The 17,730-nt window shown below is 37.6% G+C and overlaps 2 protein-coding genes across 4 annotated transcripts in view; one reads left to right on the forward strand and one right to left on the reverse strand.

The window, feature by feature from the left end:
• Nucleotides 1–205: 205 nt before the first annotated feature.
• DCLRE1A (DNA cross-link repair 1A) lies at nucleotides 206–12,949 on the reverse strand. Its single transcript, XM_014062550.2, has 10 exons — nucleotides 12,725–12,949; nucleotides 10,083–10,844; nucleotides 7,754–9,277; nucleotides 4,959–5,092; nucleotides 4,355–4,473; nucleotides 4,056–4,199; nucleotides 2,744–2,889; nucleotides 1,645–1,799; nucleotides 1,336–1,477; nucleotides 206–644 (listed from the first exon to the last, which is right to left on the reverse strand). The coding sequence occupies exons 2-10, from the start codon at nucleotides 10,534–10,536 to the stop codon at nucleotides 478–480; spliced, it is 2,985 nt and encodes a 994-aa protein (XP_013918025.2). The 5' UTR covers nucleotides 10,537–10,844; nucleotides 12,725–12,949; the 3' UTR covers nucleotides 206–477.
• A 128-nt stretch (nucleotides 12,950–13,077) lies between these two features.
• The window catches only part of NHLRC2 (NHL repeat containing 2), a 36,517-nt gene continuing 31,864 nt past the window's right edge, over nucleotides 13,078–17,730 (forward strand). For 2 of the 3 annotated variants that reach the window (XM_014062548.2, XM_087725848.1), the window contains exon 1: nucleotides 13,084–13,468. In XM_014062548.2, the coding sequence (XP_013918023.2) occupies nucleotides 13,168–13,468 (301 nt within the window). In that variant the 5' untranslated portion in view covers nucleotides 13,084–13,167. Of the gene's footprint in view, nucleotides 13,469–17,730 lie in introns of all 3 variants that reach the window. The other variant, XM_087725849.1, reaches the window with a different exon arrangement.

Raw genomic sequence — 17,730 nt, forward strand, 5'->3', positions numbered from 1 at the left:
TGATGGCCATTAACCTTACAGGGTTTAGACAAGTTATTACTAAATATGTGGATGATACAACCATTGATGGAAGCTGGCAAAACCTAGATCAACACACAATAAAAACATTATACCAGTGCTTCAACAGGAGGCATGAGACCAAAGGTAATATAGTATCTTGAAATTATAAATGCTTGGTTTGTAAATTATTAAAACACTTTAACACTTATCAAGATTATATTTCATATTGTTTATTTATTTTTAAATACAATAAATAAATAAAAATGTAAAAACCTTTATAATGTTATATTACTTGATTTCATGTTTCATTTCTTATGGATGCCGTAAATTCTGAAAATACAGCATATTCTGTTGACACAGAATATGTTTGTTTCTATACATCTACATTGTTTCCATATAGATCAGAGTCAAAGAACAATGAAGAAAAATTTATCAGACTTTAAGGCATATAATTATTGTAATAAAGATCCTACTTTCCTAATTCCATTCTGCAACTTCCATCTTCCAGTCCCTGAAATACCTTTCCATTTCATGTCTAACTTTCCAATTTCCTACATTTACAGTAGGAATAATTTTCTGAGGTTTCAGCCATTGAATAAATTGTTTCATTTCAAGGAAACTGCTGTGCTCACTGTAAGGAATCCCTGCATATAAAACAAAAACAAACAGTGAATATAAGTAGCTGAAATTTAGCATAAGGTGCTTTACAAAACTTGAAACTGGTGTTTTAACTAAATTTCCATGTAATTTACATACTGAGTATGTAGCTAAATTCTGGGCAAATTATCTAGCTTGTATCTTTACTGTTCATTCAGTAATCTGCTTCACATTTACTTTTTTTGTTTAATAACTTATTGCACCTTTCAGCAATATGTTGAAAGAGGATGAAAGAAAATGCATTATATATAGTAAAACCATGAAAGAGATACTGTTTCTTCAAGAAAAGTTATTGGGTATTTAATATGGAACAATCAAAATATCTACTTCACTATTAAAATATGTATTAGAAGTAACACGGTTCTGTTTCTGATCAATGCAAACAGATATTCTGGGTTGCATATTCTGGGTTGCATACAGATAATTCTGTTAGAAAAGTCTGAATCCTATAGCTGGAAAAGAAAAAGGGCTGTAACCTTTTCAAAATGTATGCACCCTTTAAATATTTTACAACAATGCTTGACAAATATGTTGTCTTTTAAAGGTCACATACAACACTCTCTATTTATTTTGTATCCCTTTAACTTCTTGGCTAACTCATGAGTTATTTGATTCCAACCTGTAACGGAAAACTGACAGAAAATAATTAACCATATTAATAATTTGAAATTGTATTACCATATATAGTGATATTTCCTCTTGTCTGAGATTTGATATCATTCAAAGAACAGCATCTATCAGAGTATGTCCACCCAGTAGGCTTAAAAGCCAAAATATGATCAAATTTCTCAGAAAACTTATTCAAATGATTTTGCAAATTCTATAGATAGAAAATAATATCTAGTTATTTTAATTGAAAATAAACGCTTTTTAGATAACTGTTAGATTATTAGATAATAATGCAATTTGAAACTGGATCTTATTTACTGTAATTATAGCATCTTAAGGTAGAAGACAGAGACTCTGGGATTCAGCTTTAAATCTTACCTTAAAATTAATCTGCATCATGGGCAGAAGATGTATGCAAGTATTATCCCAGTTCAAACTGATGAGGGAATTTATTGTTGCTGATTCTAAGCATTGAAGTGTTTTGAATTTCTCTTGAGACATGCTTACTTTTGAGCCCAGAACTTCAGCAATAGCTGCAGGAATGGCATCATGAAAATGGAAATAGGAAAAATAATGTAAGCTTGCTTTTATATTTCACTGATAATTCCCTAAAGGTAGAATTTCCCTATATGTTTGTTTTGAACATATCTTCTGTTGAATACTCATAAAAATATTCTAATCTAATAGGAATAGAAAGGATTCCCAGGAAATTTGACTAAACTAGTAAAACCTTTCTCCAATCTGACAATCTGCTCTTCCTGCCTGCCAATTCATCCAATTGTTTGAAAACGGCAATAAACAAACTATGGAACAAAATCAGGTTTTTTTTTCATATTGAGGTTTCAGAATTCACTTTCAGATTTTTAAGGAAAAAAACTTCAGCTAGAAGCTGATACCATTTATGTTAGCTTTAACAAAGAAAGCATTTTTTTCATTAACATTTTTTTAAACAGCATTCAAATTGCACTAATTTATTTTTTCTTGTTTAACTATAAAAATTTGTATCTGCTTGCCAGCTTAAAAATAGTAATAGGATAGATTATGAAGAGTTCCAAAAGTGGATAAAAGATTTCTTTCATTCCAGATAATCAGTTTTAGGAAGGCTGACATGCGTGTTTCAACATTTTCCAACTTAGCATTGAAATAAATTATTTGGAAAGTTACCCCACATACCAAAAAGCTGAGTTAAACGTTGAAAAAGTCCCTTACATTTACAAGGCTATTAATATCTCCAAAGCATTCGTAAACTATAGCATTACTAAAATGGGGCATCTCCAATCGTTCATGACATACACTGCTTTGCCTCTGAACTTTTTGCCAAGAAGTCCAATAGGGTATGATTTTAACTATTTTAGAGCTGTGATATTTTTGTGAAAGAACATTATGAGTAGAAACAGCGAATTAGGTTGTGCTGAATATTAAGTTCAGCTCAGGATATAGTATTTCTGAAGCTCTTATAGAAGAGTCCCTCCCTTACCTAGAAAGACTTTTTCTTTTCCAACAGAATATGTTCCACAAACAACTAATGTTCGTGGGTTTAAAGTCACTCGTTCAAATGCAGTATTGACAGCAAATTGAATCACTTCTTGCTGGGAAGGAAAAGTATATTCAGGACTACAATACCTAAGAAACAGTAATAAAAGACATATTAGAAAATTCAGCTTTCATGGAAAAAAGGAAATAACACCTTTAGCCCTGTTCTATTTATAGAAACAGATGAACAGTATCACAAATATGTATCAAGATATAATTTAGTGAAAAGTATCAAACTCAAAGGGATTACTATAAGTCAATGTTTCTAGTATAGGGAACAATTAGAACACATGCATGAGTTGTTGTAGTTCCAGTGACAATATACAAACAGATAGAAGACAACAATCCTATTTCTGAGAAAAATAGGAATTAAAAGTCCTTTCTGTTTTAGTTTGTGCATTTTTGTGATAACAAGTACCATTGAGACTAGTAGGGGTACATTCATTTTTTCCACAAAAATAAATAATTAGTGGAAGAAGTATAGCTAACTGCTTTGAGTACAACTTTTAAATAAGTCAAATATTTGTTCAATTTGTTTCTTTTTTGCCACATTTATCAACAAAAATATGTTGTCTCAATTAGTAGGACAGATCCGTGATCTGTGCATAAGAAAGGGGTGGCATTTCTTTCTATAACTGCCAAAGCAGGATGATACAGCTTTCAGTGAAATAAGCTATAGCAAAAAAGTTAGGAATGTTAGGAATACTGCAAACTATTGGTGGGGCAAAAACTAATCATACAATGATCCAGGAGTATCAAGAGTGATAGGGGAGGCTGTGTATGTAAACAAAAGGGCAATGAGAAATAGGAACAAGTTTAGAGGAGGGATATCTGGAAACCAAGTTGTACAGGAAATGGTTAAAGGCTCTGACACAGTTAGTATACCAAAATGAATGAAACCTAGGAAAATTAAATATCTGTCTTCAAATATCTCAAGGATTGTCACACAGAAGAAAGCATGGGCTTGAATCTATTGTCCCACAATAGAAATGTCCAATGCTGAAGGATTAAAAGTACAAGAACTGATGTTCAGACTAAATGTAAAGAAGAATGTTCTAACAGAACAGTCTGCTACATGAAGTTTTCACAAAAGGAAATGGTTGTATGTTAGACATAATCTAGTAGGGAGCAGGAGTTTTGTCTAGATAACTTCGATAATCCCTTCCAACTCCATGAGTCTACCATGGCACATTTTTGTAGTTTACAAAGTGTTCTCACAATATTTCAATATTGTAAATGTTTAATCAAAAACTTACGTTGTGTCCAAGTAAACAGTATGAACTTTCCAACCATTTAGGAAAGGACAGCGCTCCATAGAAGGGTCTGCCCTAAAGTCACCTGTATGCAATATTACAGTCCCATTTGGAAGATAGAAAATAATCATTGCAGCACCAGGACAACTGCCAAAAGAATGAATGGAGTGGAAGAGAGAAAGGGAAGGAGAAAAGGCATTTTGAATTCAAACCCAAAACAAAATTGACATAAATTAATTATATAATTTTATTATATAATTTAAATGAATTTACATTTCATTCACTTTTTCAAAAATACTTACTGATTAGCATCAACCAACACTACTTTTATGCCATCTATTATACATTCTTTATCCATTGGCAGGATATGGACATATTGCTCTTGCACTCGCAGTTTATTCTTTACCAAGTTTCCAGTTATCTAAAATACAGAAAGTGTTTTGCAGCTACTTATACCACTTGCCCCAATTTAATTTGGATCTAATTACAAGGTATTAATTAAGCAAGATGGTAAATGAAACAAATGAGAGAAGAAAAAATAGGAAAAGCAGCTGCTGAATATATGATTCACATTTCATGGCAGTTTATACTGAATGAAGCTGAAGAATACTGTAGTTTCTACACTTGGAATTTCTACTTCATCATTATACCTTACAAATCCGGAACTGCACAACACTGGTCCAATGGAGAAAAAAGTATAATAATTTAGCAATGGCAGCAATAGCTTTACAAGTAATGACACAAACGAAAGGCACTCATGCAACCCACAATTTGTTGACTGATATGTTTCAAAGTTAGTTGAAATTAGTTCCAAAATTCCACAGGATTATTAATATTTTATGCACAGACAAGAAGCATCTTACATGTTTTATATTTCACAAATGAGTCCAAAATAGTCATACATACCTTATTGCAGTATATTGGGAATGTAAACTTTTTAGTTAGGCCACCATAATGATCAGAATGAAAGTGGGTGAGGAAATAAGCACTGCAGCCTTCAATCTCTCCATACTGGAATGCATCTACTACAAAACTTGTGCCTGACACAAATTAGTAAAAGAATAGACAGTCATTTCTTACATAGTGCAACTGCTAAAGCTGACTAGTACAATTAGAATAGAATCTTCTACAGCCTGTTAAGACTCATTAGGGCATAAACTTTTGTGAACTATGTGCCAATGCATCAACATTCACATTCACATGTTAATCATAAAGGTTTATGCCAGAATAAATGTTAAATCTTTAAAGTTACCTGAGGATTATTTCTTTCTTTACACTCAGAAAAGTAGTACTAACATGTTTGTTTCCTTAAGTTTAAGTGAAAAAAATAGAGGATTACTTAATATAATTAGTGGGAAGTCTGGAAATGTTAATTATACAGTACATATCTGAAGAGCTAAAAATACAGAAAAATAGCTATAATCAATAGAAACAAATAACATATCAAAGAGCTTATGCTACAATCTTATGCATATTGACTCAGAAGCAATCCTCCTTGAATCCAAGGATGTGCAGGATTGTAGCCTTAAATTTCATTGATGCTAGCACAACTTAAATATCTTTCTCTCCTTACATCCTTAAAGATTTTTCTGTAATTTTAGACCTGTCTACAAAAAAAATATATACCGTATTTTTCAGAGTATAAGACCCACAAAAAGAGGGTGAAAATCTGGGTGCGTCTTATACTCTAAATGTAACTCCACCCACCCGCTCCATGCGTTGCATTTTCAGGGGGGTTCACATGGCGCTTGATTCCCGAAGCTGCCTGGGGAACTGGGATGAAAGTCTTTTCAATGAAAGCGTTTTTGGGTTGTAGGCTCCCCTGATTCAAAAAATGGGTGCATGCAGAGGCCAAACAAGTGCATCGTGTTTCAGGTGGTAGGCAGTTCCAGCACGCGCTGCCACCTGAAAATGCTTTCTTTCCCAGTTCCCCAGTGCACATCACAGAGCCGCGCTCCCTCCTCCTCTACAGAGTCACCGCCTGTTTTCTCCTGGCCAGCACTGTCGAGGGCTGGCCAGGAGGGCAGCGCAGTCAGGCGAGGGCACAGGAGCCGGGCACGGACACAGGGCAATCAGATTAGAGGCAGCCGACCGATTGCTGGCTTGCCTCCTGGCCACCCAGAGTGCGTAGGCAGCAAAGAAAACTCACGTTGTGGCCGCAGCTGCCTCCTGCCTACATGCCTCAAGGAGGCCGAGTAGCAGCAGTGAGATGTTTCCCTGCACAGAATAGCCAAGAGAGAGAAGTGGTGGAGCTGCCAGATTCAAAAAAGATGTTCAGGCACAATTTGGGGGTGGCAGGTGGGGCATGCATCTTATTCAAGTCTGGCAGCTCACCCACTTCTCTCTCTCGGCCGCTCTGTGCAGAGAAACATCTTGCACAGTAAAGAAAAACTTCTCATGAAGTTTTTCTTTACTGTGCAAGGTTTTCCCTGCAAAGACCAGCCGAGAGATGAAACGGAGCTGCCAGACTCTATTAAGATGCACATTTCGTGGTGGAGCACAATTTGGGGGTGGCAGGTAGGGCAGGGGATGGGGTGCCCGGCATCCCTGCCAGTGATGAAGAAGTGCCCTGGGCGCTGCTGGACTCCCCTCACTCGTTGGAGCGGGGGTGGTAAAACTTCACCCAGAGCACTGCCTCTCCTGTCGGCTGTTATCCGGGAGAGGGGGTGCGAAACCGTGGTTGCTGGCAGTGACACTTAAGGGCTTGAGCAGTAGACTCCAAGAAGCGCTGTCTGGGCACCCCATTCCCTGCCCCACCTGCCACCCCCAAAATGCACATCTTAATAGAGCCATGACGTGGGTTCCCTTTGCTGCCTCTGCACTCCAGGTGGCTAGGCAAGCCGGCAATCGGTCGGCTGCCTCTAATATGCCTGCCCTGTGTCCACACCCGGCTCCTGCGTTTTTGCCCGACTACACTGCTCTCTCGCTTTTTTCCCCACCTCCCCCAGCTGACAGTTCTGGCCAGGAGAAAACAGGCAGTGAGTCTGTAGAGGAGGAGGACACGTGGCTCTGCGATGTGTACCAGGGAACTGGGAAGGAAAGCATTTTCAGGTGGCAGCACGTGCTGGAACTGCTGCCAACTTAAACACGATGCACTTGTTTGGCCTCTGCACACACCCTTTTTGGAATCGGAGAGGGCACCCTACAGCCCAAAAATGCTTTCTTTCAAAAGGCTTTCATCACAGTTCCCCAGGCAGTTTCGGGAATCAGGCTCCGACTGAGGCAGCAAAGATGTTAGCCAGATGAATACTGATGGATGCTGCTGGGAAAGAGGCAGAAAGGGTTTTTTTCCTGATTTCCTCCCCCAAAATTAAGGTGCATCTTATACTCTGATGCGTCCTATACTCCGAAAAATACAGTAACTGTTCCTTTCTATTCCTTAGTTACATATTTCTTTTCAAGTAAGATTTATACTGACTACTCCTGCCATTAACAAATCATATTTGAACAAATAGGTTGCAATCCTACCCTAACAATGAATAATTACTACTGAAAGGAATATAATTTACTTCTGAATAATTTTCTACAGGATCATTTCATGGATAGCTAAACAGAGAACACTTATAGGGCTTTGAATAAAAAAAAACATTTTATGTATATACTGTAGAAAAAGGGTATTTTCTTTAGGAGAAACTAATGATGCAAGGAAGGAAAAAACCCCAACAATCCTAAATTTTCTGACAAAATAAATCGAGCATTACCTGGTATCTTTTTATAAAAGGGACACTGTTTTTTTATTCCACCTTCACCAGGATATGACTCTCTGTATCTTTTTTTCTGTCTTCTCTGATCACCAGAAATACCATCTGACCTGGTGTCATACTTAATGTTTGAACTTTTTGTGACTGTATCAGAGTCACCTACTGATGCTTCAGCCTTCCTCTTTCGAGATATGTGCTTCTTTTCATTTACAGCTGATGGATTTACAATTACTCTTTCTTCAGAAAGACTTTTCTTTGGGGTAGTCTCACTTTTTACTTTTGGTTGCAATCCCCAAAAAAACACACCAATGTCCATTTGTTTTAGGTGTTTGGGGGGAGTGATTGGGACCTTTGTAGCAGGAACCGGCTGTGTTTTAGATATTGTACTGGACAAAACAGGCATAGCTATATTCTTACAAGATCCTTTTTCTTTTTCTTTCTTTGAACACAAATTGTTCTGAAGTGCTCTATTTCCACATGAGTTAACAATAGTCTTAACTTTAACATCTAAGTTACTGAACTTTTCTACTACTTCAGTTTGTCCTAACTGAAATGATTGCAGAGGCTCTTTTTCAGATTTTGAAGAAAGCATGAGATCCTTAACAGCAGAATCTGTAGAGAACCAATAACTATCATTAGAATTGCCCTGTCCATAGTGATCAGCATTAAAATTAGAAGAGTTCACTTTAAGCCAGTCAAACTTATCCTTAGTTTTCTTTGAATTGAAATCTCCTGTGAGACATCTCATCTGATCAAGAAAACTTCTTGAATCGCCAATGCTATTATGCATACTTTTTTGTGGGAGAGGCTTAGATGTTCCACTCACACTTGCTGGTAAAATGTTAGATGATTCATTGATTGTTGTTCTATCTTGCATCATTTTAACATTCTTCTGTTGAAATTGTATCTGCTGTGATCTATTAGATAAACTTCCAACAATTCCACTTTCCAAGTTTCTAGTATCAAATAGATTTTTTTTACATGTTATCTCTACCTTTTTCTGCAATTCCTTATCTGCCTCATCTAATTCTACAGCATTTTCATCAGTATAAAGTGGAGAGTAAGAAATTTCACTGTCATTCAAATCAGCATCTGAAAGAGAGGTATTCTGTTGAAAAGAACAAAGTTGACTGTTTAGCTTCTCTTCATAAAAAGGATTAAGGCAGTGAGACTGCTTTGTTTCATCTATATGCTGTATTGTATTCTCAGCTTCTTTAATATTTCCCAAAGATGAAGCCATGATGTTGGTTATATTGATGGAATCCATAGTCATTGATCTCAGTTGTGGTAATAGAAGAGACTGTTTTGATTTTTCTGTACTCTGAGGGACCTCTATATCCTGTAATACTCTACAATTGAATTTATTATATTCAGCAGCATCAGGTCTAATGAAATAATTTTCTGCACTAGATAATGAGGGTGCAAAGAAAGAGTCCTGTGCTCTACTTGCTGCAAGTTGGAAATGGCTGTAGCGTTTGTAATGAGAAGGAATGGCTGAAGAGCACAAAATGCCATCAGGACATTCTAATAAAAGAGGAAAAAAGTATTAGGAAAATGTTTTTGAATATAGCACAAATGAAAAACAAGCTTTATTGAATAAATATTTAAATTCTGGAATTTATGCTTCAAAAAACATGGCTAATGCAGACAACTATTTATTGTACCTTTATTTCCTCAAATTGAATTTACCTATGAGAATGCGAAACTTTTAGTACAATGCCTGATGGAAACATAATTAGATTTGTAGCAAAAAAAGAATTCAGTTTAGGTATAAATACGTCTATTTTTCTGAATTATGTGACTAGATACATCATGGTTAGCCAGTCTTTTCTAATAAACTTCAATAGGCTGTGAGGGATTTTTTAAATGAGTTTTCAAATTCAAATAATGGCACATAATTATTTTGGAACATAATAATTTCTTTTCACTGAAAATTATATGCAATTGTTTTTAATTTGGTAAGCTATTCTCCGTTAAAAATATAATATTGCATCATAGCCTTTCTTTACTCACCAGACCTCTCGTACAGGAGTCTATTCTTTAAAATTTGGTATTTTTTAATTTATGCCTTAAAACTATAGTTTCCAACTATAATTTCAAAAATATGGCTTTTTAAAGAATTAATTCAAGGACTAATAAGATTTGTTTTAATATATGGTTGCCATTTTCTTAGCTCTGGCCTCTGGTTAATCAAAAGACTGAAATCCAGTCAATGTTTTTTCAGATACTAAGTTGCATGACGAGAATATATTGTTTGCACTTCTTAAAGGAACATAGTCTGTTTTCAAAAACAAAGTAGAAGAGCCCTTACTTCCCATTGAAACTGTACCTTTCTCAGCAGTCCCCGAGACATCCAAGCATTCAGTAACATGCCACTGAGGTGTCTGGATCAACAATAAAGAGAATGGCATTTGACAACTTGGACAGTACCCCTCAAAAACTGGTCTAGGTTTTGCAGCGTTTTGTTTCTTGCATATATTTCTTTCTTTCGCAGGAGTTGTTGACAGACTTTCCTGTGATGATTGATCACTACTGGAAACTCCTGGCTTTAAGGGGGTCTGGCTATCTCTTTGTTTTGGCCTTTGTTTTGTCTTCTTAGGGACACCTTTTCTTTTAGGTGCTTTCCCACAATTTCTATTGTCATTTCTTTGTGATTTACCATTTTCAAACTTTGCTTTTTGTACTTCGGTAGCAATTACTTCTGAATGTTGGCTTGTAGGCTTTTGCTTCCTGATAGATTTATATTCCCAAATGTCTTCCTCCAAAAGGCCATCTTCAGACATGACAATCCATCAATGACAGAAAAATCTTCTTTAGGAAAACTACTTCCTTGAATTCAGTTGTACTATTTTACTATACTTATAAAATAATAAGTATCAATTGCTATATTAAATATCATGCTATCCCACTCATATAAATGTTACAAATATAGAAATAGTTTTACGTTCAGGTGCAATGATTGACATTTCAAATAGTAAAGTGCACTTAGTTTATAATTTTAACCATGAGGTCAGATTTTAACGCTATTTTTTAAAATTTGACTAAAAAATCTTAGTACTGTTCCACCGACTTCTTTTCTTCTTCTGTGATCCTGAAATGCAAATAATAAAAATAAAGCAAGATTCCTTCAACAGTTCTTCATTTAGAAATTATTCTAAATATTCTAAAAACACAAAGAATCATGTCTCCTATTGATCCTCTGAACAGTAGCTAAATTTCAAATACCTTTCAATAAACCCTGCATTGCTACTTCATTTTATAGTATTTATACAATTAGATATCTCCAAGCACATTTTAGCTTTAAGAGTTGGCCTCAGAAAAGTATACAGTATTCTTCCTCTTCTTTGCTCTTTCCCCATGTTTTCTCAATACAAGCCATGTTATAAATGTAATATAAAATTACACTATCTTTGTTTTGAAAAACTTCCTCGGGATAGGGAAAATATAGGGCTCTTCACCTCCCTTCAAGCCAGAAAATGGAAAGTGCTATCCCAATGGTTCTGCCTTGTCTTGTATTGAAAACAAGGCTGCATAAGCTGCTACAAGGGATACGTTTCCTCTGTTGTGCTGGGGAAGTAAGATGCAGGAAGGGGGTGAAATATTTCCTTTTTCCACTGCCTGCTCTTTCCCCAATTCTTCAAGTGTAAATCTCATGCCTTTGCTCACCATAGCAAGCCCTGCACTTGCAGCCCTGCAGTTGCCATTGTGGAAGATGACAGACATTACCAGTGGGAAACAACTTTGTGGTACAGCTAGTCCTCAACTTACGACCACAATAGAGTGCAAAATTCATGTTGCTAAATGATACATTTGCTAAGTGAGTTTTGTCCCATTTTACGACTTTTCCTACTACACTTGTTAAGTGATTCACTGCAGTTCTTAAAGTAGTAACACGGTTGTTAAGTGAATCTGGTTTCCCCATTGACTTTGCTTGTCAGAAGGCCGCAAAAGGGGATCACATAGCTCCGGGACGCTGCAACCGTCATAAATATGAGTCAGTTGCCAAGAATCTAAATTTTGATCACATGACCATGGACATGCCACAATTTTCATCAATGGTTGAAAAACGGTCATAAGTCACTTTTTTCTGTACCATTGTAACGTTGAATGGTCACTAAATGAACTGTTGTAAGTCAAGTACTACTTTTACACCTTCAATGAGTCAAGAAAAGAATAGGTTAACTGCCCAATAAGTCTCTGCTCTCCAGCAGCCAAAAGCAATGGCCACAGAAGTAATAATCCCTGGGGACTGGGTGGAGTGTGGTTAATACTGCATGCAGCAACTAATCCTTGCAGTTCTGACTCTAATACTAATCAGAAGATTTATATGGGAAAAAAATGCACTGGCAAACACTACTTTCCTGCTCAATCTCTTTAATCCAGAGGACATGTTTTTAGAAACTGCTTGCCAGGCCATGCTAGAGCTAGGGTGGCTGACTCCCAAGTTTCTCTCTTGGAGAGCAGTGCAAATCTGACTTGTGACTAAATCGCATTACATTCAGCAGAATGTTTTTAGCCCTATGGTGTGTTCCCATAAATCATTAGTTCAGTCTGTCTAACCCCAGTATATACGGGCAGAATTTCAAATTCAAGTATTATTACATTTCGTCTACCTTTGCCAAAGTGCCTGAAAGCAGGACAAGAAGCAATGGATGAAAACTAATCAAGGAGAGAAGCCACTTAGAACTAAGGAGAAAATTTCCTGACAGTGAGAACCATTAATCAGTGGAACCACTTGCAGAAGTTGTGAATGCTCCAACACTGGCAGTTTTTAAGAAGAGATTGGAAAACCATTTGTCTGAAATGGTATAGGGGTTTCCTGCCTGAGCAGGGGGTTGGACTAGAAGACATCCAGGGTCTTCCAACTGTGTTATTCTGTTAAATATCGCGACCTTCCCGCGTCGAAATGAATAATCTCCCCATCCAAGAGAACTACCCCTCCGCAGTCAGAGGGATAATGGCGCACGTTACCTCAGCAGATTTCTTCCACTTAGGAAGCAGCAGCCCCATTCCAAATCCCTCACGCCTCCGAGAGCTCCAGTCGCCGCCACTGATTTCATTCCTTCTTGGCGGCTCTTCCCTTCCTCCTCCTGTATCTTTCCGATGAGATCCGCACTTTCACGACGACTAAACTCGCTGCCTTTCCTCATTTTTTATTAAAAATACTATTTTAATATCTTTCGGGGCCAGAAAACCATTCCTACACTTGTTTGGCCAGCAAATTCAGATCTATTTCTGGCGAATCTGTGACAGGAAAACAAAAATACCAGGCGGGTGTCCGTTGTCGAATATGCGATTTCTTGTACTTTTGGGAGGAAAGCATCGTAGTGATACAAGGGAATAATTACCTATCTTTGGTCCAAAGTTTTTATGGGGCATGAAAATATGGGGCGACGGGATTTTAAACATTCGGGATGCGGGTCGGTCGGGTTGGGTTTTGGCTGGATGACCAGACAGAGTTGAGTTTGGAAAGTGCCGGAAACCAAACGGAAGAGCGGTTAGAGTCACGCCCGCTTTCTTGTGCTCTGGCGGGCAGGGAGGGAAGAGCGATGGCGGCGACTGGCGGCCTGCCCTCTCTTTTGCCTTCGCAGAGCCAGTTGGACTGCGCGCTGGAAGATGCGACCACGCTTCAGGAGAAGGAGAACTTGGTATATCAGCACGTGAAAAAAGTGGACGGATGGGAGCGGGATTTGAAAGTCCCCGAGTTTGGAGCAGGTGAGCAGAGCCTATCCACCGGCTCAGCTACCCCAAGTAGTTGGTCCCACGGGTGTCTGATTTCTTTGCGGGAGCCGTCAAATTTTTTTCCCAGTCTTCAGATTTCCCCTTGTCAACTTAGAGCTTTGCTTCCCATGAGCGAGTATATTGTGATTTTAAAAAGCATCCCATCCCTGATCTCCTCGTTGCTCATCTCTGAGATTGGTTCTGATTTCTCTGGATCGTGTTTTTTTTTAAAGAATCGTGTTTGACCAAGAAGAATATTTGTAGCTCGGGTTGAAAAGGAGGGGTGCTCTCTGAGCTACAGAAGTCGTTTCCAAATTGTGGTAAATAATAATATTTATGTTGCTCACTAGGCATAATTCTGAAGGATGCTTGGTAATTCCCTGAATTTGGTTGTTTTCTTGCAGATGTTTCATTACCTAAATTAGGTAACATCTATGCTAGGTAAGGAATGGTCCCAACAATCAAGAAATAAACAGTACCTAAGCTAACAGTAAACAGCCCAAAGAACCTCTAAGACCAGTCCCACCAACACTGACAGGGCAAGCCACTGACTAGAATGTAAATTAAGAGCAAACACCATTCCTTACTGGCACTGATGATGTTATCTAGTTTGGGTAATAAAACATCTACAAGAAAACGACCAACTCAGAGAGTACCAAGGACCCTTCACAGTCATGTTTAGTAACAACCACAATTCGGAAACTACTGTTGTTGATGCACTCTGAAATGGTATATGCTTCTTTTTTTAATTCAGTCATATCTTGCCACTGCTCATACTTGCTTTATAACAATCTACCATTTCAATACTTTTATACAAGGCCTCAAAATTGTACTTTGGTGTTTGTTGAATGAATCCTTCATGTAGAGTGTTACATTTTCTCTATTAATTTACATTCAGTTATTTTTAGGCCTATTTTGGCAGCCTATCAAAACTGTTTTGAATATCATTTTTTTTCCTTCTGCAGCACTAGTGGTCTTACACATTTGTATCATAAGCAGTCTCTCAGTCTTAGCATTCAAATGATAAATAAAATGTTTTATATATTGATTGTTTTATGAAAAATAAAATACAAAACAAAAAAACAAATGAAACAAAACAAAAGCATACTTTGAACACTAACAACAACAAAAAGTAAAAAGAACTGTACAAAAAACAAAAAGTGATCAAATAAATGTAACAACATGTAGGATCTCACTTTGGCTGGGCGCTGAAAAAAAAGTAAAAGTAAATTCTTCCTTTTTACATTCATCCCCCCCCCTTTTGAAAAGTTTGGGATGAAGGACTGAGATTTATAGCATTCCGCTTATTTCTACAGTTAAATGAAAAAACATTGATGAGCATTTTTTGTATGATTTTGATCCATCTATATAACCTTTTACTTGCCATATCATCTATCCTAGTGGTTCTTAACCTTTTCTTCACCATGGAGCTCCCAACACTTAACTCAAGATTTAAATCACAACATTTTTTCAGGGGAGGGGTGGTGGGCGTGATTGACTGGGTAGGTGTGGCCAGATGGAAGGGCATGGCCAGCTTGACACCATTCAATGGGTGTGGCCGACTGGGTGTACGTGGCCAGCTTGATGCCACTCCAAACTGCTGGCATATTTCCTCTTTGCATTGGGTAGACTGGGCCAAAGCCACAGGGGTCTGATTTTTCTTCTTCACATTTGGAAGACTGGGCCAAAGCCCGGCTGACCTAATGTTTCTTCTTCGCATTGGATAACTGGGCCAAAGTGATGCGGGCTGGCCCCTTACATTTTCCAGGATGGCCCTGCGGGCCAGATCTGACCATATTGTGGGCCTGATCTGACCATGGGCCTTGAGTTTGACACCCCTGCTATAGAAGATTTGACAATTTTTATGGCTTGAAAGAGACAAGAATACTTAGTTTTACACTTTTGTCTTTTGTTGCCTCCTAACCATTAGCCTACACTTTGTAATATTAAGTACCTGTTTGTTTGTATTTTAATAGTTTTTATTAAACATTATTACCTTTAAAAGCAGAAAGAAAAACACAACAACATAAGAAAAGACAACACATACATAACAATATAAAGTAAATATACAGCCTTTTGTATCGGCATTCATTAGTTATACAATTTTTTAAGAGTAAAACATACAAATACAAATACAATTTTAAACATACAACCCCCCCTCCCCCCCCCACGGTGACAGTTATTCACAGCCCAACTTTTTTCTTTCCTTCCTCATTGTTAGGTCTCTAAGCCACATCTTCTCATTACAAAGTTCAGGGATCTATTACAATACCCATGTTCACTTTTAACTTTCCCCATTTTAAGTCCCTGCTGTTCTCCTTGTCGCCCACATATACCATAAGTTCCAGCTAAGATAATGTTCCGTTTCTCCTTTGTCCCTCAGCCAACCCGTCATTCTGTCCATTTCTGCACATTCATAGATCTTTTTAATTATAGCATCTTCCGACGGTATGGTAGTGGATTTCCAAAATTGTGCATAAGTTATTCTTGCGGACACAATTATATGTAGGCTCAAATGCCATATTGAACTGCTTATGTTTTCTGGTTTAATGCTTAGTAGAAGGTTCTCGGGTCTCCATTCCATGTTTGCCCCAGTAACCTCTTTTAGCCATTTTTTAATCCTTTTCCAATATTTCGTGCCTCAGTACAGGACCACCAAATATGGTAGAATGTGCCATCCTTTCTTCCACATTTCCAACACAATGGAGATAACCCAGGGAACATCTTGGCTAACCTCGTTGGGGGGAAATGCCACCTATAAACCATCTTGTATATGTTTTCTTTGAATGCTGTAGATATTGTAAGTTTAATGGTCTTACTCCATAGATCCCACCATTTGCCCATTTCAATTTCATAGCCAAAGTTTCTCTCCCATGCTATTAGAATGCTTTTGTCCATCTCTTCATTAGCATATTGGCAGGTCAAAAATTGGTAAATCTTCGATAACATTTTCTTGTCTCCACCAAACAAAATCTTATCTAGCCCCTGAGGGTTTGGGTAGATCCCAAAATGTAGCTTATCACTTTTAAACCTGTTTCTAACCTGTAAATATTCCCACCATTCCAGATTCCTGCCCTGCTGCTCTAATTCCATCTTTGTTTTCATGTTGCCATCTTCTGTCATGATGTCTTTATATGTTATGTTTCTTGTCCAATTAAATACACTGGGATGCGTTAAGGCCTCTAATGGTGACAACCAGCATGGAACCCTAAGATAGTATTTTTTCCTCATCTTTTCCCAGACTCCCATCAAAATCTTCCGAATATAATGTCCCATGAAGTACCTATGGGGGGGTGTCTCTTTCTTGCCAGAGGGAGGCATGCCATCCCTGAGGGAGGTCATGTCCCTCTATAGCCAATAGGCGCCTTCTACTCAACATCACCCAATCCTTCACCCATGTCATAATTGCTGCATTATAGTATGCTTCCCAGTTGGGTACTCCGAAGCCTCCCAGTTCTCTACGTTTTTGCAATATTTGGGCTTTAATTCGTGCTTTCTTGCCTTGCCATATAAATCGAGCCACTATTGTCTCCAAAGATTTTTTTAAAAAATTGTCCAATTTAGTTGGTGCCATTTGAAACAGAAACAAAAATTTTGGTAATACATATGTCTTGACTGTCGCAATCCTGCCCATCAGAGACAGTTGTTTACCACTCCAATTAGTTATATCTTTAGATACCTGCTGTAGCAATTTCATATAGTTCTCTACCTTGATAGAGGAACATCTCTCCGTGAGCCAAATTCCCAAGTATTGTATTTTATGGGCCATGTTAATCCCTAACAGGCTTTGTACTTCCCTTTTCTGGTTCAGAGTCATATTCTTAATTAACAGTTTTGTCTTCTCTTTGTTTATACGTAGCCTCGCTATCCTACCGTACTCCTCTATTTTACGTAAAAGTTGTATCCCAGAAGCCATAGGATCCTCCAGGATAAAAACAAGGTCATCGGCGAAAGCCTAGACCTTAAATTCCTGAGCTTTAGCTCGTAACCCTTTAATTTGTGTGTCACTCAGTACCTGTTTAGTGTCTTGTACATATAAAAAGCAATGTGATCAAGCCAGCAGATTGGGCTGAAAGCCAAGGGCTTGCTACATAGACAGCTTATTCTTTTGATATATCTCTCTTTGATTTCTAAGATCTGCAGGTGAGGGGAAGCAAGTGATTTATTCATTGCTTTCAGTGTGTATATGAGCAAACAACTTTCTCTCTTGCAATCTCTTCCTCTCCAATCCCCAATCTCTTTTCTCTTTTCTTGGA

Source organism: Thamnophis sirtalis, unplaced genomic scaffold, assembly GCF_051295495.1.
Source record: "Thamnophis sirtalis isolate CommonGarterSnake01/CBP01778 unplaced genomic scaffold, rThaSir2_p1.2 scaffold_11, whole genome shotgun sequence".
Classification (NCBI taxonomy): domain Eukaryota; kingdom Metazoa; phylum Chordata; class Lepidosauria; order Squamata; family Natricidae; genus Thamnophis; species Thamnophis sirtalis.